The sequence below is a fragment of the Girardinichthys multiradiatus genome, chromosome 18 (assembly GCF_021462225.1).
Source record: "Girardinichthys multiradiatus isolate DD_20200921_A chromosome 18, DD_fGirMul_XY1, whole genome shotgun sequence".
In the NCBI taxonomy this organism is placed as follows: Eukaryota; Metazoa; Chordata; class Actinopteri; order Cyprinodontiformes; family Goodeidae; genus Girardinichthys; species Girardinichthys multiradiatus.
The window spans coordinates 21,262,103-21,287,712 of NC_061810.1; the positions used below are offsets into that span (position 1 = coordinate 21,262,103).

Consider the following 25,610-nt stretch of genomic DNA (forward strand, 5'->3'; position numbering starts at 1 on the left):
ACCTGAAGGAGCCTCTATGGTGAATGAAAGAAAATCACTGAGCCAAATTATAAGCTTACCAAACATAGCATCCTATCTTTGATATTTAAGATCAGTTCAAAATTACGAACCAAAACTGAAATTAAATCAGACCTCATCACAACAGTGCTAACAATGGAAACCGTACTAATAGACAGCAAGAAACAAGTAGAGCACGCTAAGTGAATATTAGCGAGAGCCTGAGACAGATTGATTTCAAAGAGTACAGTCTTCAGCTGGAAAGTTAGCATGTTAGCATGTTCCTGCATGAGCAGGAAACAAGTAAAGACATTTATGTTGTGCTGTGTTATGACACGACATCCATTGTTAGTACAGCCTGCTCTACAGTAATCTTTTAGAATTGGAGCACGATGCAGTGCTTGATTATCACTGAATGCAGCAACCAGAACAATACACCCATACATTATAGGATAAAGTGATGATGGTGAGATTGGTTCTGTATATGAGCTCTAACTTCAACATGCTGCCTCCCAACAACCTGCAGAGGTTGACAGCTCCATGTTTAGAACAGCGCCCGGATTAAAACACAGAGCCCCCACCCTCAGAAGACCTTTTGGCTGTGGTGATCTTTTCTGCACAGCTTTAGAGACTTGACTGCTAAGGCACTATGTCAGTAACTTCTGAAGAAAATATCCCTTTAACAACAAATTAAAATGATTAAATAGAACTAAATGAAAAGGTTTTCAGCTGTCCTGAAGTCCAAAGATTGCTTCCATTGTTAAATGTCAGAGAAAGCTGCCTGAACCTCTGGATCATTCACAGCAGAATGACCTGTCAGCAAAATATGTCCTCAGTGCTCAGTGATCTTATCTAAGCACTCCCTTCAAAGGCTCTGGTACATGAGGCAGGAACAAACGTGATGGGGCATCCATGCGTCCGTCAGTCAATCAATCAATCAATCAATCAGTCCATCCATCCATCCATCTGGAAGTATGGCATTTGTGATGAAGAAACACTCCGGTGGCTGAGAGAAGACAGAGATGAGAACCCACTGACACCATTTGGTTGGTCCCCTGCAGAAGCATCTGAAATGTCTTAGTAACATGTTTGTTTTTTTATTTACACAATAAGTAAAAACATAAAGCTGCAGTTATTAAAATCTAAATCTCCACAGTGTCAATAATAATAATAATACACTGTTTAACATAAATTACCAAGAACAAGAGTAATGTTAGGTCATTACTAAACTTTTTTGGTTTAGTTATCTCCTAAGATTGCAGATTTGTATAAAATGAGGGTTTGCAAATGCAGAGTAGGGCTGGCACCTAGTGGACAAAAAAGGTAGCAACCTCTCGTCTTGAAATGATTTAGTTTACTTGGGCTCAGTATTTAAAGGTGCAAAATAACATATTTGTTTTCCCTTTTTAGACAGTATATGAAACCAGACACTTTGGTATGCTCGAATTTCTGAGCGGTCTGACCCTGTTGCTGCAATGTGAAATAGCTGGATAAGCCAACACTTTCCTGAACATCTGGACGCAACATGATGAACCAAATGAGTCGTGTCTTCTGACCTGCCACCTACACATTCGGTCCCTTTTATTTTTTCCCACAGACATTCTTTTCTATGAACCAGTCGCTATCTTTCACATTAGTGAATCAGTCTGGATGTAAAGCCGAAATGCAGCCATAAATTAGATCCCAAATACGAACAAATTACATTTAGGAAAAACATTGTTGTGTATTTAAAGCTTCCAATTGCTCTTAGTTAATATAAATATATTTAGAAAGTCTTGCCTATATGGAGTCTTTGTGTTTTTTTACCACTTGACAAAATCACTAAAATAATTTATCACCAAACAACAGATCTATGCAATATCAATAAAGTGCACGGTCTGTAAAATCTCACTTACTTACCCTGTTAACATGCCTGGTTTTGAGACCTAAAAGAATAAGACCACAATATACCCTTTCAAAACATATTCCACCTTAATGTGACATGTATCCTGTACAATTAACTTAAAATAGTGTAAATCAGTGAAAAATTAAATTGGTGAAATGATCAGTTTGTGTAACTGTGCACACACTTCAACTAGTATTTTGTTGAAACAACTTTTGATTCAGTTTCAGCATTCCGTTTTCTTGGGTGAAAACCTAACTTTGATTATAGATTCACCTAAAACAAAGCTGTCCTAGCAGGATTTTCTTGCAATTTGTTTATTTGCATGGTTCACCTAAAGCTATACTTTGCAGAGAGGTTCAAAAAGGATCAAAATGATTTTAGGTACACCATGGAACAGTAAGGGCAGTCAGATCTGAGTATGGGAGAAGTGGAACGTTGCAAATCTGAATGTTTCTCCAAAACTGATTAAAAGACAATACAGAAAGTGGAAAGAATTTGAAAAATGTAAAGACAAGCAGGGTTTGCAGACAGACCGACTTTTCTCCAGGTTGTTTTTTTTTTTTTTTGGTTTATCCCTTTCAGACTTTCATCTCTTGTTCAGACATGCTCTTCATGGATCTCAGACCAGACATTTCCTGTCCCCAAGGGATTCATAGGAGCATTTGGTCTCTCATTTTGTCTCTCTGGCTTTTTTGTTTTTGCTTTTTCAACAGCGAGTGCTTTGGGCTTCCTTCACCAGAGTGTCTCAGGTTGTAATAAGAGGACAACGGCGCCTCTCCTGTTGGTTCCAGTGCATATTTCATCATGGCAGGAATCTTAAATCACATGAAGGCCTCAAGGACACATCCACCAGGAGAGGTGAGGGGGGAGGGGATCTGGATATGGTCAGAGAAAATGCTTGTAGGTCTAAAGGAGATCATTTATCCTTCGGCCTGGTGGAGATATTACTAGGATATTTTTTATACTAGTTTTCTAGCAATGTTTAATGATGAATCATTTTATTGATATGCTTAGGCTTCAGAAAAGTGTAATTTTCCATTTACAGAAAACTCAGCTATAGTCAGAAGAGACAAATATATTATCCTCAACAAATGCAACATTCAGATTGTGAAATTGTTATCTATAGCATATAATTTAGACCTGTTGGTCTTGTAATGTGCCTTGAGATACATGTATGTCATCTTGCCAAATATTAGCATATGATGTTGAGGCTGGGAGATGCTGGACTAGCAGGGTTAGGTTATCTGAATTAACTGGGCTTCATCCTATTCACTCCCCTGCTACATCCTAAAACATTAGAAGTCTTATCGTTTAATAAGAACATTATCCAGTTATTTAAAAATGGTAAATGAAGATTGAAGTGTGACAAACGATACCATGACAACCAAAGACTGAGGTCCACGTAGCAATGAGCCGTCTTCAGTTTTGTGGCTTAATTATCTCAGCAGTTTCAGGGTTTATTCAGTTGGACCCATTGGTTCAAGTCGTTAAAATGTCCTCAGCTGTGTGCGAAAGAGCACTTAAGTGTTAAACTTCCTGGTAGATGGCAGCACTGATTTTGAACATGATAAAACATAGGACCAACATCACGAGATGGCATGGCTCCAAAAACCTAAAATTACCATGAAAACTTCAAACTTGACCTCAAACAAATGGATTCTGTTTCTCTCCACTTGTCCTCCAAACCCTGGGATCTTGTTTTTGAAATTAAACTTTAGACCACTGAACAGTTCAGTGCCTTTTCTCCTTCGTCCAAGTAAGACACTTCCGTCTCTGGTTCAGGAATGGCATTACACTGGAATAGGCTTTCCTTCACAATCCTCTTATCCCTGTTGCTGGATAACCTTTATCTTACTACGCTTTTTCCTTCCTCTCAACTTTCCGTTTACATGCTTGGAGACTGCAGCCTGTGAACAACCAGCATTGTTAACGTCTCTGGCATAAGGAGGGTGTCTGTAATTGCCGGACAACGAACAAGTCGGCCTTTCCTTCCTGTGATTGTGTAGACCTTAACATTTATGTTTTAACAATATATCAATTATATGCCTCTGTGTGCAATTATACTATATTTGAGTTTAACTGTCTGAGCTGAATTAGTGACATAAATTAACGTTCCAGTGATATTCTGATTAATTTCTTCATTTTCCAGTTTATAATGTCATAACTATGAAACTGAAACGTTTTTTCTTCGTGCCGGAAAAAGCATCAAAATAACAATTAATAGTGTTTTACTGAACTACATATTTCAGTTTACTTTTGAAGTCTTACATCTGCTTAAATACTACAATTTATAATTTTGTCACTTTGCTTTTTTTACTAAGAGCTGAAAGGATTTTTTTTTTTCCACCATGTTTAATCACTCAACTTTGCATCTCTAGCAATACATTTCATGTCGTTTCAGTCAAACCACTGGCTGAAAGAATGCGTACAGTCCATGGTTCACTTCACACATGTTTACAGTACTTCACCACACTTTTACTCCGAGGGGCCCCGCCGAGTGAAAGAGGAGGCCGAGACAGAAACTCAAAGAAGTCTGATCAGAAGCCATGTTGGCACCGCTCGTTTTCCAAACTGACCTCGAGTGTGTAGGCCCTTGGCAGAGGGATAGACAAGCAACTGTGAGACTCAGGAAAGGAAGAGCAGCCAACTGGAGTGGTAACAGAGCAGCATTGTGAACTGTGGTTTGCTCAGGCCTCAGTGGAGCAGAGGCAACTGGCCGGGGGTGGCCTCTTTCCTGGGCCCCAGCAGGACCCCTCTGCACTACAGCTTTGCTGGAAGTGGGTCAGCCAAACAGCCACGGTCGAGCAAAACGGCAGGACATATAGACTCAGCAGAGACAAAGAGGCATACAAGTGAAGCTTGTGTACAGTTAGCTGAAAATGCAATAATCACAGTAACATGACAAGGTCTCTGAAAAGGAAAATGAAGCTTCAGAAGCAGAATCTGTGCTTGTCAGAAGGGGGCAGTGTTCTCTTTCAAGGCCTATTAGCATATTTCATAGCATCCATTTTGCATCTAATTCTCTGCAGCTCTTATGCTGCAAAATGATTGCCTGCTACACAAGCAAAGAGGAACCAGTTATTCTGTTACTGATGTGGGCACTTTAAAGAGGAAACAGAGGAAGACTACAACACAATTTAAAAAGCAGTTTGAAAAGGAATGTGAGGAATGATGGCATTAAAACCGAAACATTTGGAAATGCCATTAAGTTTGTGAGTTTGTTGTTGACAGTGTAAACTCGCCTGTAAAAGACACTTACTGTACCAGAGGTGGAGATACTCAATCCTGGTCAATCCTGCTCCACATATTTTGGAACTGCCAGCATGGTGGCTAAGAGGAGGGGATAGGTCTCATTTACTAAAGCAAACAATAGTCTAAAAACTGATTTCACAACTTGACCAGGTCCCAGGAAAACGTCGACGAACGGAGAGTAAGGTTATGCTGGCACCTTGTCAGAACATCACATGTCTGAGCCGTTCTGTTTGCTCTGAAACTGAGAATGCCTGATGTTTATTCTCCTACACGCTGCCGCAGCAGGGAATCCAGTCAGTTTAAATCCGGCAGAGTTCACAGAATAATAAAAAAAGATCCTCTCTTAGCACAGATCTGGTTTACTTTGGGGAATAAATGAAGGGAGAGGACTGTGATCTGGAGACAAAACAGACCACACCATCTTGGGATCTTGGTAAATGCTTTATATGCAACTGTGTTTTTGATCTTTGCACACACACCATATAGAAAACAATTATGGTAACATTGCTCCCCCCTTAACATTTAAAGCGTGCCTGAGCTGTGAGGCAAACATGGCACGGTAAACTACAGCTTTACAATCATTCCTTGTCTCTCCAACCTCTCCGTAGACACTTTCCACCACATTCAGTTCAAACACACACACTCTTCCATCCATTGCAAATCAGCCTCTCCACTTCTTCACAGTTCAGCTTAATTACCCTATTTCAGCATATAAAGGTTCTCAATATTTTTTATTTAAAATAGCTATCACCATTTATGTTGTAATATTTAGAAAGTGATACATTTGTATTTACATAAGCTTACTGAGCAAGTTTGAAATACATTTTGTGTACATACAGTTTGTTTTCTTGTATCTAGGTTTGTCTAAGTTTACAATAACTTCCCAACATATTAATATGCCTTGCATTTTTTCACATTTGGTTAAACACAACTTTCAACATTTTTTTATCGGGATTTGTTTGTGCATTTTAGTGAGGAGGAAGAATTTCTTTTTTTTTTGTCAAGAAATTGAAAACATGTCATGCATCGGTTTCAGTTCCCTTTACTCCAACAACACCTAAATAAAATCCACTGCGAGCAACTGCCTCCAGAAATCCCCTAATTAGTAAATAGAGTCCACTCATGTGTAATTTAATCTCAGTATACATCCAGCTTTTTGGTGAAGGCCTCAGAGGTTTGTTAGAGAACATAAGTGAACAAACTGCATCATGAAGACCAAGGAACAGAGTAGAAAGATCAGACAGACAGCTGTGGAAAGCTTTAAGGCAGGGCTAATTTGTAAAGCAGTATCTTTTAACGTCTTCCCAAGCATAGTTTAACCAATCATCTGAAAATGAAGAGTATAGCACATGGTCATCCCCCTAAAACAACAAGTCAGGCAAAGAGAGCTTTAATCAGAAAAAGATGCCTAATGTAACTCTGGAGGAGCTGTAGAGAGCCAAAGCTCAAGTAGGAGAATCTGTTGACAAAACTATTAGTCAGCCATGCAACAAATCCAGCCTTTAACAGAAAAAATGTTGGATTCTTGCAAGCCAGCTATAGGAACTCCCTTCTGAAGTTCCCTTCTGATGTAGGGCAAGCACTGTGGAGGAAGCAAGAATGTGGAAGAAGGTGCAGTCCTCAGATATGGCCAAAATCACACTTAATTTGCCGTCGGAACATGTAATGGATATACGTTTAAAGCTATACTTTCAGATCTGTATTTAGTTTCGAAGTCCATGTATTATTTTTCTTTGACCTCACAAAACAGCACTACCTTATTAAGGTCCATCACAAAAATATCCCAATAAAATACACTAAAAATTATGTTTAAGTGACAGTAGAAGACAAATATCAAGGGGTCATAATACTTTTACAAGGCCCTGCATGTGCTGATTAGAACCATGCGACTCGATGGCGTTGAGTCCGTTCAGTGATGTCCTGTCAGAGAGGAAAGCGTCTCAGTCTTGGAGTGGAGATGCAGAGCAGCAGATATATCTATCCCACTTACTGTTACTCCCTTCAAGACACTGAGAGAACATGAGGCGATTAGTGGAGCCTGAAGTGACTGGGCATGATGTAGCGCGCTCACAGTACGACGGACTCATACATTCAGCAGTGGCCAGGAGATGTGAGCTGCTCACTTTGATGGTTGCAATTTAGCAACGTCAGCATCTGGCACACTCTGACTGTTTTACTTGAATATTGTGTAAGATAACGATGAAAAAAAGGAAGATGTGGGAAATGATTGCAGTACCACGTCGAATTAAAAAAAACTTCAAACAAAAAATATTATCCCCCACTGTTTCATTCGATTATTCCTCATGTCTTCCTGCTCTCTCACACCCAGATGCTTGCATTTTCATGCATATACACACAGAAGAGAATTAAGCATTTACACTTACTATACGCACAAAGATAAACGTAAAAGCACACATGCACTGTGACATGATGGGAAAGTGAGGCACATAATCTGAAAGGCAAAATGTAGCCTGTATTTTGGTATACATAAAACAAACTCAGACGATTAAGGTGTCTCATACAGGCTCAGGCTTCCAGCCTAGTGAGAACTTCTGAAATATAACCAATTTTTCATTATATCTTACAGACACTGTATCTTTCAGTACCAATAAAATGGAGACAGAAGTTGTTGCTCTCTCATACTTACTGATCATTTTCTTGGATAACATAAGGTAACCCTAATGAAAGCCCCCCCACATACTCATTTGCTGTTATGACGGCTAAAACGTTTTAACACATATTCGCATAACAGGTGAAGGATCATCAACAGTCCTAAACTCCTGGAATAGGCCACCTGCGTACCTGCATTTGGTCCCTAAATGGCAAGAAGAGCAAAAAGGTTAGTATGGCATTGGATAAAAATTTGTTTCTTTTTGTGGACAAAAAAAGACACCCAGTTAGTTTTCGAGAGGTGCAGAACAACAGGGGCTAAAAGGGAAACGATGAGTACCATTTTGTGGGTTATTACAGTGAGGCTTCAATCCCTCGAGAGGGTCATCGAGTACTTTCATGTATAGAAGCTCTTTATCAAATCTTTCCTTCACTCAATTTATAGGGTACTTCATCATCCTGGGCGTGTCGGTTCATAGAGTGGATATATATATATATATATATATATATATATAGATATATTTATATATATATATATTTTTTTTTTTCTTACCAAATTCAAAATAGAAAGAAACAGCAGGGGAAAATGAATATGAGCAGTTATTCTGTCCATCCAGTCACCCCTTAATTTGTTAGCACAGAGATCAGGAACATGAGTGACTTCAACCATCGTCTGGGGTTGAGTCATCAGGCGTGGATGAGTCCTCGGCAAAGTCGTCTGTTGAGCCGCTCTTGTGAATGCGCCCGTCGCTGCTCATGCTCTGGAAAGTCTTACGGAAAGCCTCCATCATGGAGTGTGCCAGCTTCTTGGCCTCTAGTTTGCTCTCACACTCCACGGCGTGGCAGTCCATCTGGAAGGACAGGTCATCGTTGATCTCCCGGTAAATCCAGGCAAATATGTTGGGTCTTACACTGTGGTCGGCTGTGCAGTAGGCGATGCGCGCCACCTGGTAGGCATCAACGGTTAGAGAGACTTCGCCGCTCTCGTCCAGGTGGTGGAGGCGCACCTGGAAGGGACGGATTTCCAGTAGGAAGTTGCTCGAGGGGTTGGTGCCTTGCTTCTGGGCCAAGGCACGGCGTTCTACCAGACTCACTACCGCCGACTCCGTGCAGCCTGATAAGAACTGGGTCCCAGAGATTGTCATCTTGCCCAGATAGGTCACCTGCAGCAAATTTAAACAAACACAAATACTCTTAGATTCGTTTGTACTTTAAATTATTTAACAAAAATTCATGTATGATTGGCTTCAAATAGTGTTTGTCATTTGATTAAAGTAAAACATGAATGATAAAAAGGGGTGGGCAAAGACTGAGCATTTGAGGAACACCACAAAGGGAGAAACATCCTGGACCGTGAAAATAAAACTTTATTTTTGTATAACACCTCCTAAACAGGGGTTTTCTACCCAAATGATTTACCTGATGCTGAACCAGTTCAATCTAGCTCTTGGACCAAACAAAGCTATGTTCCTTCCAAATGCTACATGTTCGTAGAGATATTTTAGGCCAGCCTGTCACAGTCTTCATTTAGCAAAAAATGTTGGCTTGTAGCAACAAGGCACAAGGTTTGCAGGTTCTCCAAGTGCATACATGGTTATCTCCAGATTCACAACTTCCACCAGCATGCATGTTAGTGTAAGCCAGTGTTAAAAAACAAGCAAGAATAAATAAATATTGATTACATATCTTGTACAATAAGATTTAAAAAGTAATAAATTAAGAGTTAAAAATATGTTCACAAAAACATTCATAAATATATGTAAATAGTAAAAAAAAAAATCTTTAAAAACAGTGTAATACACCTTTACAATAAGGCTTGTGAATGTGACGTCAGCAGTGCAATGCATTGTGGGAGCATAGGATAGAGAGGCTAGCAGAGGCGGGCATCTTGTTGGAGCGATGCGGTTTTGTTTTGATTAAACATTCTAAAAAAAACGCTATAATGGCAAATGGTTGTTGCGTTATTAACTGCCATTGGTCTTATAATCAGAGAGGAAAACAGATCCCAAATGGAGTGCTTTTTTCCAGTGTGGAAGCAACACGATGGAGCACAGCTGGCAGAACCAACAAAGAGGTGCCGGATGGCATGGGTGGCAGCTGTAAGGCGATCTAACATCACCGTCACGACATTTCTTGAAGCATGTTTGTGTGTTCAAGGCATTTCCACTCAGGTAGGTTTAATAAAGTCATATTTAAATCCTATTTGGTGCCTATGAACTGTACATAAGCTGCAAAGCTACATATGTCTAAGCATGAATTTTTACCTTAGGGAAGTCAGCCTATGAATTTATTCTGGGTACCTTCTTCACATCTTGGACGCACAGAAATTAAAGCAACAACCCCTGATGCAAGAGATGAAAATGAAAAGCAAGAATGCAGATTCTTATCCTTTATAAGACTGTGGTACTTCTGTAGTGATTGTTGTGATCTGCTAACGGCAAAGAGGGGCCAGAAAGCACTACATCCATGTTACGTTAGGTTAGCTGGTCTATCGTAATAGCTCATAGATATGAGTGCATGCGGGGAGGGTCACTTGTCTCTATGTTGCCCTGTGATGTACTGGTGAATAGTCAAAGGTGTACCTGCTCGCCCACTCGCCAGTTCCAGTTATTTGTTTGATCCTGCCTCCTCTGTAATCTGAACTTCTGCAGATTGTAGCGCAGTGAGTCAATCTACATAAATATCTATGCAAACAAACGTCTTAATACCACTGGTTTACCAATTAAAACACAATGTTAATGAATTCCAATTTGCATCCCAGACCTCTGATTGGTATTCATAAACAGTGCTCCAAATGTGAGAAAAACAAAACACATCTAGCAGGATTTATAAAACACCAGCGAGAAGCAATGTTCATAAATCAAACAGTAAGCCACATTTATAAAATCAGTTAAAAACTGTGATGTTGTAACAAACAATGTAGAAGTGAGTGGCAGCTGGCCTGGTATTCATGTGTTAATTCACCTGCGCATTTATGTTGAAGCTCAATGTTTGATGTGATGGGTACAAGTATTACGCGGGGCTTCTATGTTTGGCTGTGGTGATGGGTGTGCTGTCTCAGATCCTTCCTTGTTTACCATAGACTGGTCGAAAACTTTCACCATTCCAGAAGCTCCTCCTGACTCTAATGCGCCTGAGGCTGAATCTTCCCATCCAGCATATTGCACATCTGCACATCGAATAGGGAATCCAGGACTTGCTCTTTTCACGGTCTATTGTTTATGTTAGCTTTTGTTAGCGTGTCTTACAAAATGGCTGCGGCAACCCAGCATGCAATGCGTCGCAACATCGTTTCACAAGCCCTATATGTTTTGATGAATGGCTGAATAACCAAAAGCTGGCAGGTTCTGATGTCACATCAGCCAATAAGGTTGATTGTCCCGCTCCTTCCACTGCCCGATGCTGCTCAGAATGCACCAGTCACGGCTTAAGAGTGATCAATGCTACTGGTTTCTTATGTTATTAGCCTTGTAAAACTTGCTTGAAAACCTTCAAAAATCAGTAAGAAAAACAATCCTAAAACCACTTTGCAAGATATAAGATTCGCATTAGTAATTTCATGTTTAGGAAACTCTAGAGTTCTGGTTTGGAGTCCGCAAATCCCCATTCTTGCTTCGTGTAGCATCGGAGAGTGATCACATGTGCTCTGTTAGCATTATAGCACAGAAAATGAACTGAAAAGTTGCTAAAATCCTTAGTCATTGCTACAATTTAATAAAAATAAAATGGCCCTTAAAGATTTGTGGATAGATATTGTTGTGTATGTTGTATTTTAAATGCATTTGTACTTATTTTGTTTTAATTGGTACATGTTTAGTATTATGGATTCAGTTCATAGTGCTGTTATCAATGTAAAGTGCCTTTCTTTTAGCACTTGCTAGTATTCTTATTAAGCTAGAGCTAATGTGTGCTTACAATTCACATGATGCTAGACCATTATGTCGTGGATATGTATTTCAGTAGGAATAATATTTTTGTATTACCACATATAATTCTTTTGGTTTTATTAATGTGTTGGTGATCTGCACTGTGATAGCTTGAATTAAATTGTTGTACAACATGGAAAATATCCGAGAAGTGACTCTAGAACCACTTTAAATCGTAGCTTAAAATTGTAACTGCAAGCGAATGGACATTAGTTACTGGGTTTGGAGCTACTTCATTCTGGCCTTGTTCCATGTCAGGTTTTTTTGTGGGTGCACTGTTCAACCCATAGTGCTGCTGAGAAGACAGGACCACTTCAGAACTGGATGGCGAACCCTAGGCCAAGGATGGAACAAACTGGTAGATAGTGACCCGACTGATCACAATAAATGAGGCATTGAATGAACACTAGACAGACATATTGAAAAGGACTAAAAGACTATAAAGACCGGGTTACTTTATTTTATTTTTTTTTCAATTTTTTCCAAAAAGCGCACAATTGTTTGGTTTTGTAAATGGCAACTTGGATCCATTATATTGGAAGCAGTAAATGCTATTTCTGTCCTAAAAGCTGGATTCTTGGTAGCCAAAAGCTGCACTTTCCTCTGTTGTTACTCACATCTAGGCTCCCAGAAATCCAGAATCATCTGATTAGGCCCAACATCCGTTATAAGACTGTAGTACTTCTGTAGTGATTGTTGTGATCTGCTAACGGCAAAGAGGGGCCAGAAAGCACTACATCCATGTTACATTAGGTTAGCTGGTCTATCTTAATAGCTCATAGATATGTGTGCATGCGGGGACGGTCACTTGTCTCTGTGTTGCCCTGTGATGTACTGGTGACCAGTCAAAGGTGTACCTGCTCGCCCACTCGCCAGTTCCAGTTATTTGTTTGATCTTGCCTCCTCTGTAATCTGAACTTCCAAATGTGAGAAAAACAAAACACATCTAGCAGAATTTATAAAACACCAGCGAGAAGCAATGTTCATAAATCAACCAGTAAGCCACATTTATAAAATCAGTTAAAAACTGTGATGTTGTAACAAACAATGTAGAAGTGAGTGGCAGCTAGCCTGGTATTCATGTGTTAATTCACTTACTCATTTATGTTGACGCTTTTCTTTTTTTTTTTTACAATTAATTTTATCATATTTTTTTAATCATATTTTTCATATCATATTTCTCAAAAACCAAGCAGGTTAAAAGCAAATCTATCTAGGCGGTTTCCATAAGCGCCTTTCCTGCTCATGAGAAAAGCAGTTCATACTGGCCCAGCAATAAATCGGTGCCTGGTTTTTGGTGATAAAGTCAAAGTTTTGGCAGTGAAAATTGAAAGGTCTTATGCTGAGCAAGTACTGGGTCTGGTTTAGTTCTGGACAATGTCCCCATGGGAAGTCAGGAAACCTTAAGAGTAGGTCTTGGAATGATATCTAGAAATCAAATTTAAAAGTTATTGATGTTAGCATAATTTTGCTGAAAATGTTAGAGACAAAAAATGTTGCTTCTCACATGAATGAAAATAGTACAAGCATTGTTAAGGTTATTGGTTTTGTCACGATTTCCTTATTTCCTTGTTCTGATTGGCTTATTAACAGTGTTTAATTTCATCAGACAGTGACAAGGTCACTAACTTAAGTACTTTGTGGGATAGAAGATGAACATTTGTAGAATGAACATTTGGAGAGGTCATCAGGGTGACAGAAGTTCACAAATAAGCACCTCCTGTATCAGTCTGGAGGAAATTAAAAAGCTCAAACTAAGCAACAACAGTCATGAAAGCATCATTGGATCAACTAACTGTAAAAGCAAAGGTTATTTAAGTATTTCTATACATACAGTAGAAGGGATATTCTTCACCAATGTTAGGCTAGTGATTGTGTGTGTATTATTTACCTAAAGAGAAAGAAAATAACCAAAAACACCATGTTACACTAAATACTATAGTAATAACACCACACAACAGGCAAACGAAAGACTGGGAAGATGGAGATGGATAAGGGGAGCGATTTAGAAAAAAAAGGTGAACATAGCTAAAGATTTCTTTGGGGATGAGGCCAATTTGAAGGCTGCGAAGGAAATAATGGCTGACTTATCCAGTTCTCTGCATTCTGTTCTTCATGGTTTTATAAAAATACACAGAGGAGGAGCCTCAAACTGTTTTTACCCCCGTCTGTGTTTATTCTAGGCCAGGGAAACACTTCTGAACTTTTTTGGAGTTCATTACAGTTGGCTTCCAGCCCACATTTGACACATGGCTGCAGACAACATGAGCGCAGTGTTAAATGTGGATTACTAAGAAGAGATGTGTATCCTTTCTATAAACATTTACAGAGCATTTGGCCTGCACACATGGCTCAATGCACCTCTGCAAAATGTAGCGCGACTAATCCTGATGATAAAACTCTTAAGAACTTTGCAAAAACCAGTTAAAGTCTTTAAAAATGTTTATATTGTGTTACTCAGATAATACATTTTTAAAAACCATAACCAAAAGATGACAGTTTCAGACCAAGACAGAACAGAGGCATCGGTTTGGGGTCATCATTCACTTCATTTACAATCTCTGCTCAGTCTATATCCTCTCCTGCTCTACTAGGATATTTGACTGAATGAGACATTTCAGGTTAACATCAGCCAGCTAGTCACACTGCCTCCTGGTAAGGTTTGCTGTTCAGTGTAGCAGTCTGGTGCAACATTTACCATCAGGCTTCAAAAAGGTAAAAGCACGTGAGGAAGAGAAATGTAGCATGACATTTTCCTAGTCTGTAAAATAAACTCTTCATGATCCAACAACATACGTCTTGCAAAAGTATTTACGCTCCTTGAACCTTTCATCATTTTGTCATGTTACAACCACAAACGTCAATGTATATTGCTGGGATTTCATGTGCTAGCTTGACGGACACAAGCTAGCACTTAATTGTGAAGTAGCAGAAAAAAGATACATGCCTTAATTTTCTTTTTATAAAAAAAAAAAATTTGTGGTGTGGTGTGAATGTGTATTTTTTGCCCTCTTTATTCTTATACTCATTGGTCCTTGCCACAACGCGCATGGTAAATAAAAGTCCCCTTTGGCGAGTTCAGTTTGTCTGCAATTCTCCAAGGTGGCAAATCGCTTCTCTTTGCTAGAACTTCATTTCGATGTGTGATGAACTGCTGCCAGCCCAGCAGCATGAAATACAGAAACAGCTAGAGGTGCAGGTCGACTTCTCACAAACTTAGCTACCTCCTTGAATTTTCGTAGCATGGTGCTTCTCTACAAGCAACAACCATTGGTCGGTCAGGGTATTTGAACACCCATTACCTGTTCAAGTTTGTTATATGCAGAAAACACTACAGAAAGGCACTGCCCAAAAATTTATGTTGCCTGCCTGTTTATGTTGCAATGATTATTATTATTATTATTATGTTCACATTTGAATTGATTGTGAAGTTATTTTTAGCTCATGTAAGTGAGCTCAGCTAGCGGTGCTGCATGTTTGTTATGTGTGTGCAACAACACAGTGATCAACTGGAGTAAATGGTATCCATTCCTTATTTATAGGTTATCCTTCAGTTGCCTCCAGTTAGAAGGCAATTTAAAATGAAACTAAATGTACGATATTTTTGTTGATTGGAGGAGGAAACATAATTAAAATGCTATAAAACTATGAGTGCAAGTAACATTGATATAACTAATGTTCTAGGTTTGGTCATGTGTTTTCTAGATGGTGAATGACACTTCTGATTTATGTCGATTCATGCATTTGTTGTCAGTATAATGTTTTATGCATTTTTACACTTCTTTAAGTCAGTATTTTTTGGAAAATAACAGTAAGATAAGACTGTAAAATATCTTCTGCGTAATAATCTGAGTAATAGTTTGACCAACGTCTGCCTCCTATAGGCAACACTGCTGGTAAGTGAGAACTGGTATCAAAACAGAAAGACATGCACATTTGAGAAGAGAACCCTGTGCTCCCTATATAAAATACAGTGCAAAAAAATGCATAATTAGTAAGTCCGAGTCCAACTGTGTGTAATTTAATCTCAATATAAATCCAGCTGTTCTGTCAGCTTCATGAAGCATCATGAAGACCAAGGAACAAAGCAGACAGATTAAAGCAGAGTTAGGTTATAAAACACTACCTAAAGTCTGGCACAGTTCACAGGGCACTGTTCAATCCACATTGACGGCACAAGCAAAAACCTACCAAAACATGGCCGTGCACCAAAAGTAAAAGGTCTTGTATGGAGACCAGATCCAAAAGACCCATGGTAACTCTGGAGGAACTGCAGAGTTCCACAGCTCAGATGGGAGAATCAGCTGAGAGGAAAACCATTATGGATTCACACCAAATATCTGGACTTTATAGAAAAGTGGAAGGGAGAAAGACATGAAAGCAATGAGAAGTACCATTTGCCACGTGCCATATAGGGAGCAAGGCAAACGTGAAAAAAGGTGCCTTGGTTAAATTAGCTCAAAATTCAACATTCTGGCCTATAACACCAATTATGGCAGAAAATCAACACCTTATATCAACCTGAGAACACCATATCCACAGTAAAACATGGTGGAGGCAGTATCATGATGTAATAATGCTGTGCTTCAGGAACAAGGAAGCTGGTTGGAGATGATGTGAAGATGGATAAAACTAAATACAGGAAAACACTGCAAGAAAACCTGTTTGAGAGTGCTAGATTGGGTCGAGGCTCTCCTTACAGTAGGACAATGACCCAAAACAGACATCCAGAGCTAGAATGGAAAGGTTCAAATCAATATATATTCATGAGTTAGAATGACCTAAAGTATGAACATAAATTGAGAATTCAGTGCAAAATTCAAAAACTGTTACTTAGAGATACTCTTCATCCAATATGACTGAACTTTAGAAATTTTGCAAAGAAGAATGGGTAAAAAATTTCAGTCTGTAGATGTTCAAAGCTTCTAGAGACATACCTCAAAAGTTGTGCAGATGTGATTACAGCAAAAGGTCCGCCAGAAGGTATTGACTCAGAGGGGCTGAATACTAATGCAGATCTTTATCATAAGCCATATATCGCAATACGCACTACTTTTTTGTTAGTCCGTCACATAAACTCCAAACATAATGCAATGAAGTTTGTGGTTCTCCTGTGATAAGACTTAAAAAAAAGATCAAGGGTTTGAATACTTTTGCAAGGCATTGGTAAGCTGAGAACAGTTTTTATTACAAAAGATTTTAATAGCAGATTGATGTAATATATTTAAAAAAGAAACAATGAGGTATAACAGAAGCGCTACAGTGGATCTACCTGAGCACACCTCTAATCTTCATACGTTCTACAAAATCAGCTCATCCTCAGCAGTTTGCTGTTTATATGTAATCTGTGCCCAAACAGATTTGCAGTGAAGAAGTATTAACACATTCCCTAACAAGTTCCTATATCTATTTGTGAGCAAATCACATGGGAGTTTCACTTCAGTATGTTGCCGATCTGTAATGTTTGAAAGTATCTTTGACAGGAAATGTGTTTCCCCTTTTAAATAACAGGAAAAAATACAAGAATGTTTCCTAAAAGCAATGTTTTTCTTATGTCTACCAAATATAACAAGAAGCACCTTTATAATCCTTGTAACATGCGAGTCTCTTAGATTACCAGATTGCAACACTTCACTAATTTCTATTTCATGCCACAGTAGGCGATCCAGACAGTAGCGTAGCTGTCTGCTAATGCACAACTATAGACAGTGTCAACTATCAACAGCAGTACTGTTAATCAGAAATTACATCCCCTATAAATTCTAGGGTTTTACATATTTTGTACAACCTGTTTATCATTTATTTGATTTTGTTTGGGAATGTTTTTGCTCCATTCGTACAGGACAAAAAATCATTTGTGTTGGACCATGGTGATATGAATTATATGCATGCTTCTTCCTCTCTACTGAAAAGACTAGACTGAACACAGCATGCTTTGATAGACTCACCTTTGCCTCTGGCACAAATCCGTAAGATGGATCTCTTTAAATCAAAGGAGCAAAATGCACATGTTGCTGTTTACTGCAAAAAGCTTTGTTAAGTCATTTACCTATTTATCCTTCAAGCCTTTTGTTATATCATTGTAGCACTGATGACAACAGGTACATTTCAAAAATAGTTAAAGATCTCCTGACCAAAAACAGAATTTGGTAAAATGTTTACTATTTTGTTCCACATCTTTGAAATAAGCTTCAAAATATCATCTTCAGATGAGTCTCTCTCTATATATATTTTCAATGGTCCTCCTAATACTACTGACAGAAATGTGTAATTGTTTTATTTAGCCACTTATTGGCAATGTATTGTGTTGGATTTAGGTTGGTATAATTTGAACTATTTTACATTTTCCAAATTCTTAATAACTTCTATTTATGCATTGTTCATTTAACTTTTCTGCCTATGCTTATTGTTAATTATATTTCTAGCGTTTTTGATGTCCTTTCAGTTTTTCAGAAACCTTTCAGTTAATGCCATATAAGGCAAACGTGTTTAATATCTAATACCTGGTTCAATCTATGTATGGGTTTGCACACTTGAGTTAAGATTAAAACAGTTTTAGAACCTGGTAAAGACTATTTATACAATAAAACCAAACAATTGATGGTAGATGCAGTTTTTTTTTTACCACAACTGTGCCCTTTAGGCCAGACGGTTTGTCATCTAACCAATGTTAAACAACTCTCCAAGTGAACAGTCTCCTACTCCAAAAACAAAGACTTTCTTGGACGATTATAGTGTTTCTAAGTCAAATAAATAAAGGTTTGTTGCTCCTCTATGATTCAACCAGAGATCAACAGATAATAGTTACTGTATTCATTACTTTATAACAAGAACTTTTATCTGACCACTCAAAAAGTGTTAAGTAAGGAGTACATGGTAAAGGGGAAAGGAAAGTAGAGGAGTTATTATGAACAGGGAAAGAAGGAAGAGAGAGATAAGGAAACAACTCACTCTGCGATGGAAAGCAATACACAGATTTTTAGGGCTATCATACACATTTAATGAGAAGTGCTCATAAGTCAAGATAAACAAATTGCAATGTCCATGAATAAATGGTACACTTGACTGAAACTACAGAGTTATGTTGATTTGCAGGACATAGAGCAGATCTTTCCTAAGACGAGCCTAAACTCCTTCACATGGCCAGCAAGTATACTTATCAACTCTGTTTGCAAACTTAGATGTTTGTGCATTTGCTTTGTAAAGAAAACAAAAAAGATGCGATGTAGATGACAACAGGTCTGGCTCTTACATCTTTTGAGAAATTACCCAAAAGATGTAAGCAGGAAAAACCTTTACAGAAAATAAAGCAGAAATGAAATTCCACTGCAGCAAGTCAAATCATATATAGATCAATTTATTTAGCATTTCTAAGAAAATTCTGGTCTGTACGAATAAAGTCTGTCCCTACTAAAAGGAGAAGTTTCTCTGATAGTTCTCGTGACTAATTCAGTCTTTTTTTTAAAATAAGGAATCATCTTAAAACTAAACACTCTGGGAAAAGAGTGGAAACAAATAACTTCATTCTGCTTTCATTTGTGAACATTAAGAAAAACTCAGTCCAGGGAGAAATGTATTTCAGGGAGAAATGATTTTTAAATTAAAAGCACACATTTTTATCAAACATTTGACACAAGCTGCAGCACTGGTGAAACCCTAACAGAGCCATGGAGTGGGTCTGTGCACAATCTGCCTGGAGGCGAACTGATGATGTGAATCTGAGACTAATTAGACCTTTTTTTAACTCCTACAGGGAGTGTTAGGGTATGTGGGAGCGTCAAGTTGGTTTCTCTTACATTTGGTGTAAGAGGTGATTTTTCACAATGAAGAAAATTAAGTAAATATTTGCATTCTAATTTCTACAGAGAGGGAAATGACACTGAAGTAAGGAGGAGAACAGATCTTCTTTAACGATCTTGAAGTACAACGCTCAGGCTGAGGATAATTCATGACACAAAGCAGTCCAGCACTGGCTGCAAGCTCATCAACCTCAGGATAAAAAAAAAATCGATACATCAATCCGTCCATCACCAGCCGGGACACATCTGCTCTCCCTGACTCTGTCAGTCTGTTCACCAGTTGTCTCTGTGCTGTCATGCAGGCAGCTTAAATCAACGCACCGAACCACAGAGCCCTCCCTTTGTTTTAAGCTTTCCATCTGTTTCTGCTCCACTCCAGTGTCTCCCTTGTCTTAAAACACGTTCTTTTTGTTTCTCTTTCACCCCCTTCTCTTCCTTTAAATCCTCTACTGTACAGCACTTTCATCAACGACCTACCTTCTCTAGCTATTCCATCGGAACAAACATGTTAGACATAAAGACCCGTTACAGAAGCGGAGCCCTTGGGAATATCAAAAACAAAGAATGCTATAAAAGAAAACACTGGCAGAAAAATGACAGGATGAGTGGTAAAAAAAAAAAAGCTAAACAACAACAACGCCCCAAGTACATTTTAAATCATTTGATGGAATGCCAGTCTGGACGTGACACGAAGCAGCTCTGTAAACCTGATTTGTTGACGAGACACAAAAACAGAGGAAGGCGCTGAGAATATTTGTGAGAGTAACAAAGGAGGAGGACTGTTAAACATTTGCATGTGTGGTGAAACATGTGGCCACTATTACTGACTCTGGTTTTCCTATTGTGTTCTCGCAACAGAGAGGGGAAGAATCTCAAAGGCACCTGCAGGATGAAACGCAGACGATCGACATCCGCATTCACAAAACTGTTTGGTAGGGAGACCTAAGCTCACAATAATTCATGCCCCTTAAAGTGATTTTGAATTTTACCAACACATTTATTTCTGTCTAGAAGTGATATTGACGTTTTGGAGTGTGCTAGTCAGAGTCCTGAGGGTGGGGAGCTAATAATTAGGGTGATGGGAAGGAGCTCTTACAACATTAAAGACTCTGAGCTCATCACCAAATAAATAAAACAAAATACCAGTAATAATAATAATAACAACAATAACAATAGCAGCTTGACTGCGGTACTGCCAATAAAGAGAACATTCTGAACATACAATTTATTTCAATAAAATGTTTTCCCAAATTTATTTTATACTTCTGTTAGGCTGATTGGTCTCTCTACATTGCCCTTTGGTGTGAATGAGTGTGTGTGCGTGGTTGTTTGTCTTGTGTGTCTGTGTTGCCCTGCAATGGACTGGCAACCTGTCCAAGGTGTACCCCGCCTCCTGCCCATAGACTATTGGAGATAGGCACCAGCTTCCCCACGACCCACTATAGAAGAAGCGATAGAAAATGACTGACTGACTAACTTCTTTTTGATTGTTTTATTATCTTTTGAGAGATTCCCAGCTAATTTCCAATCAGATTGCAGCTTCAGGATGTAAGACGAATGGTTCTGTCTGTCTGTGCCTTCGCACCAAATAGCAGTTCTTTGGATCTCTAGAGTGTCCTGGAAGGGGTGTTGTTTGTTGATTGTATCATTCGCCTTGGGTACTTCAATGCCTATATGGCTAATGAAGGAGCAACCTGACGGTGATGATTCGGAGAGCACCCTCCCTGTTCAGAATCAGTCAGCTGTCAGATAAACTTAATCCGAACAGTTTCTGCTAAATACTATTAAAATGATGGTAATACGCTGACAGAAAATCCCCATATGTAACTGAAGTTGAAAAGGAACAAGGAAGGAACATCTTAATACTCGATTTTCCAAAAAGCTGCCATGGTGGAAATTCCAAAAAATAAGATGGAACTCCTGAAAATGTTTTCAAAATCAGCTAGATCTTTTTATAACACTTGGACCCAGCAAGCTTTAATTCTGTAAATGATCAGATACTGCCAATATACCCTATATTTGGGAGCTTGTTTAATTTCCTAAGCAGCTGACTTGCATAGTAACGTTGTGTGGGACAGCCGTAGCAATGTTGCAATAAAAATGTAACAAGACCAGCTATTTGCTTTAAACTCAGACCACTGGCTAAGCAGGAGAAGTTTTAGTCGCGGCTAACACTCCTGTTCACCACTAATTCAGTCTACTCTGCGTCAAACAATCACGTTTGCAGTTGCCCTCACCCATGGGCAAAATCTTGAAGAGTTGGCTCTCTTTTCAAAGCACAGTTATAATATAGCAAAAAGCAGTAAAACTAAAAAAGTTGCAGCATGTAAAGGGTGTAACCTCATAAAGCCAAATTACACATTCTATAAGTCTGTAGCCAAGCTGTACATTCAAACGATTCAGTAAAAAAACTAGATGTTTCTGGCATATTTTGTGTGTGTTGCTCTGGGTTATGCTGGGAGACAATGAAAACCAAGCCCACCAGACCTTCAAGTGTCAAATACAGCAATCTTTAAGATAAAATACTAACATGTTAGTCAGCATTACAGTTGTGTCACACTAGTGACAAGTGAATAAAGCTATATTTTTTTGTGATCCCAGGCTAAAAGCAGCAGACAATCCACTACTCTAATCCCAAATGTTCTGGTCACACACCAGAAGAATGTTCTCTGCGTTTTCTGGTAAAATGAACAAATACATCCAGAATTTGACTCCTTTTGTGAGTCAGTGGATTAATATGCAACGATGAATGGAAACCTCTACTCTCCAAATGGCACAGAGCAAACTGACTAACAAGGAGGTAAGAAGGGAAACTTTTTTGGGAACAGAGTGGGAGAAACAAAATGAGACACACATGCACGCATGGAGACAGGAAAAACATCCGCACCTCGGCCAGCGAGCTGATGGGAAGAGATGGGAACATCCTAGTCCACTCAGACGCTGTGTGTCTGTCTAGGTTAGGGTGAGGGTGTATTTGTCTCTACAGAGGCATGCCTGCATGTGCATGAGAGCAGTAGCACTTGGGCAGCTGCTGCTGCTGGAGCAACAGCTGGTTCCGCTATTAACACAGAAAGGAGGTAAACAGATAAGAAAGCAGACGGTGGAAGAGAAACACAAAGAGGTCTCAGTGAAAAGATACCTGTCCCTGCAAAGAGGATTTGGGGACTTGGAAACAGATACAGAAGATGAGGAAAATGAGGAGGTAGATGTTGAGAAAAGACGTCAGCCAAATTAAATCTGGTCTGGGAACAGACCTTTGTAACAATACAAACAGCAACACCTCGGGAACATGTTTCGGCTTCAGATAGTTTGAGGAATCAGTCCAAGGGCAAACAGATGGTGCAGACAAAACACAGTCTACGTCCTCCCACACCCTTCTGTACCATTCTGGTTTAATACACCCCCTGTGCGACATTCTTTAGTAAAAGAAAGAACAAAGTAGCATAACTGACAAAAGATGAAAATGAATGACTAATTATTACAGTCAGCAAGCAGACCTAGACATATTAATGTCCTACTAAGGATATTTACAGGTGGGTCTTATTAAATTTGAATTTCATTTAAAAGTTAATTTATTTCTGTAATTCAATTCAAAAAGTGAAACTCATCAATTCGTTACACACAGAGCATTTCAGCATATATTTCTGTCAATGTTGATTTATACCTTATGGCTAATGAACACTCAAAAGTTTGTTTTTTAAGAAAATGTGATTATCACATTTCCATTTAAAAAGGTTTCTTAAATACAGAAATGCCAATGTACTAACCAGTGTGTCCATGTGTTGTGTAGAATATGTACTCTTACTGGGTCAGGACTCCTTTTGCAAGAATTACTGTGCCAATGCAGGAAGGAGAAGATGGTCAGAAAGCTCAGGTTGCTCTGATAGCAGTCTGCAGTTCATCTGCATTGCTTGTTGTAATGCCTCTCCTCTTCCCCTTAATGCTTCATGATTCTCTGCGATATTTAGGTCAGGGCAGTTTCCTGTCCAATTGTGCACAGAAATACTATGATCATAAACCCAAGTATAAATATTTGCTGCAGTGACTTTGGATTTTGTTCGTCTCCACTCTTCCTCCAACCTCTGGGACCTTTGTTTCCAAATGAAATGCAAGAATTACTTTCATCTAAAAGAGGACTCAGGATCACAGAGCAACAATCTAGACCTTTTTTTTCTTAGCCTAGGAAAGATTCTTCTGACACCTCCGGTTCCGGAGTGGATTATCCCAATGGATGCAACAGTCCTGGAAATGCTCCTGAAGCTCTGACACAAGACACAGTTCACGTCTTGTGAATCTCTCCAAAAAGCCTGAGGGGGCTTTGCTTTACAATCACCTTAAGGTTTCGGTTTCCTTCTTTTTTCTTCCATTCAATTTACCATTAGCATGTCTGGATACAGCATTCTGAACAGCAAGCTTGTTTAATCAATGAACCTTTGTGGCTTACCCTCCTTCTGGAGGGTGTCATTGACTTTCTGCTAGACAACTGTCAAGTCACCATTTTTCGTCATGATTGTGTTGGACATAACATCTCATTTCTGCATTAATCCCTTTTCATTGGTCTTATTCTAATTTTCTGAGAAACCCATTTTTGCAAGTCATCAAAAGTTATCAAGATATCAAACTTAACAGGAATTAATGCTTGAAATACATCACTGTGTGTGAAGCATCTATACAAGATTGGCTTTTTGAACTAAATTGCTGAAATTATTATTTTAATATATATGCAACTGAAAATACTATGTCTACATTTAGTGAGTTTATACAAAAACTGAATTTTAACCTTCCAGCTACACTTGTTCCACATTTAGACAATAAAATGTAATTCAAATACCATTTAACTGGGCTCAGACACACTACTTTAGGCATGCTGTCAGAGCTGAAGGCTAGTGCTTAGTGCACTTCCTGAATTTGCCTCCTGAGCCTGGATCCCCTCACTAGGAATCCAATGTCTGGGAATGCAACATTCCTCAGGAGCTAGCTAACATTCCTTTTAAACGTACTGAATCAGCACACTGCATCTGGTTCTGCTTGTCATGGCATGTAGAGATGGATGAGGTCTATTTTCATATTTTAAATAGAGCAGTGTGCATTAGCTGGTTTACCTTGGAGCATGTAGGTGCTGTGTGTGTCACCGCAGACAGAGTTTGTATTTCTGTGTCCAAGCAGACTCCAGTTTGGTGTACATGAAAGGTACTTTTACATTCAAACCACCTTTCTAAAAAACCTTTAACATCCTTCAAAAGATGGTAAAAATTGTTTGAGCACTCCTGCCAATTAGTCACCATAAAATAGCATCTTATAACAAAATGTACACAGTATTTCCATTCTATTTGACTTGCTATGTAGATTTCTATGTTCAGAGGCCAATTTGTTGGTACGCTTCCGCAATAAACAACTATAAATGCAAATGTTTAACACAAATAACATGTTGCTTTTAATATTGATTCCACTGAATCTTTCATGAAGCAAATGAAAATGGAATGGAAAATAAAGATGGCTCCTATGGTTTAGTATTTTGGTGCAGCATCTTTTGCAGCAATCATTACTAACAAGCAATCTTTGTACCTTACAATAAGACTTCTGCATGCACCAAATGGTAGTTTGGCCCAAACACCCAGAGCACACTGCTCAACTCATCTCAGATTTAACATTTTCATGAATTTTCAATAGATTTAAGATCTAAGCTCATGGAAGACCACTGAAGAAAAGTCAAATGCTTTTTCTCATCCATGCTCAGGTGCTTTTAGCTGCATATTTTGGGTTATTATTGTGCTAGAGGATCCAAGACCTGTGGCTGAGGACTAAGCTTGTGCTTTCTGACACTGGACAGTATATTTTACTTAAGAATTAATTGTGTTCTGCACAGATTAAAGGTTTACTGGAGCAAAGCAACAAAAACTAAACTGAGTGCCCTACCTTGTTATACAAGATTTATGGTGTTTTTTTCTTTTAAAACCTCAATTTTCCTGCTGTAAAAATAGACTTGATTTAAATAGAGCAGTTTTTTCTCATCAGTCCAAAGATTATTCTACCAGAATCCTTGAGGGCTGTGTTACTGTTAGTAGTGAAGCCCACCTGGGTCTTCTTCCTTGCAGCCTGTCCCACTCCAAGTCCATCATAGCAAAGTTTACTTTGAAGACA

The 25,610-nt window shown here is 38.8% G+C and overlaps 1 protein-coding gene across 2 annotated transcripts in view; it reads right to left on the minus strand.

Annotated features, from left to right (window-relative positions):
- Positions 1-5,562: 5,562 nt before the first annotated feature.
- pid1 (phosphotyrosine interaction domain containing 1) overlaps positions 5,563-25,610 on the minus strand; it is a 36,370-nt gene continuing 16,322 nt past the window's right edge. For both annotated transcript variants that reach the window (XM_047391880.1, XM_047391879.1), the window contains one exon: positions 5,563-8,907. In XM_047391880.1, the coding sequence (XP_047247836.1) occupies positions 8,407-8,907 (501 nt within the window). In that variant the 3' untranslated portion in view covers positions 5,563-8,406. The remainder of the gene's footprint in view (positions 8,908-25,610) is intronic.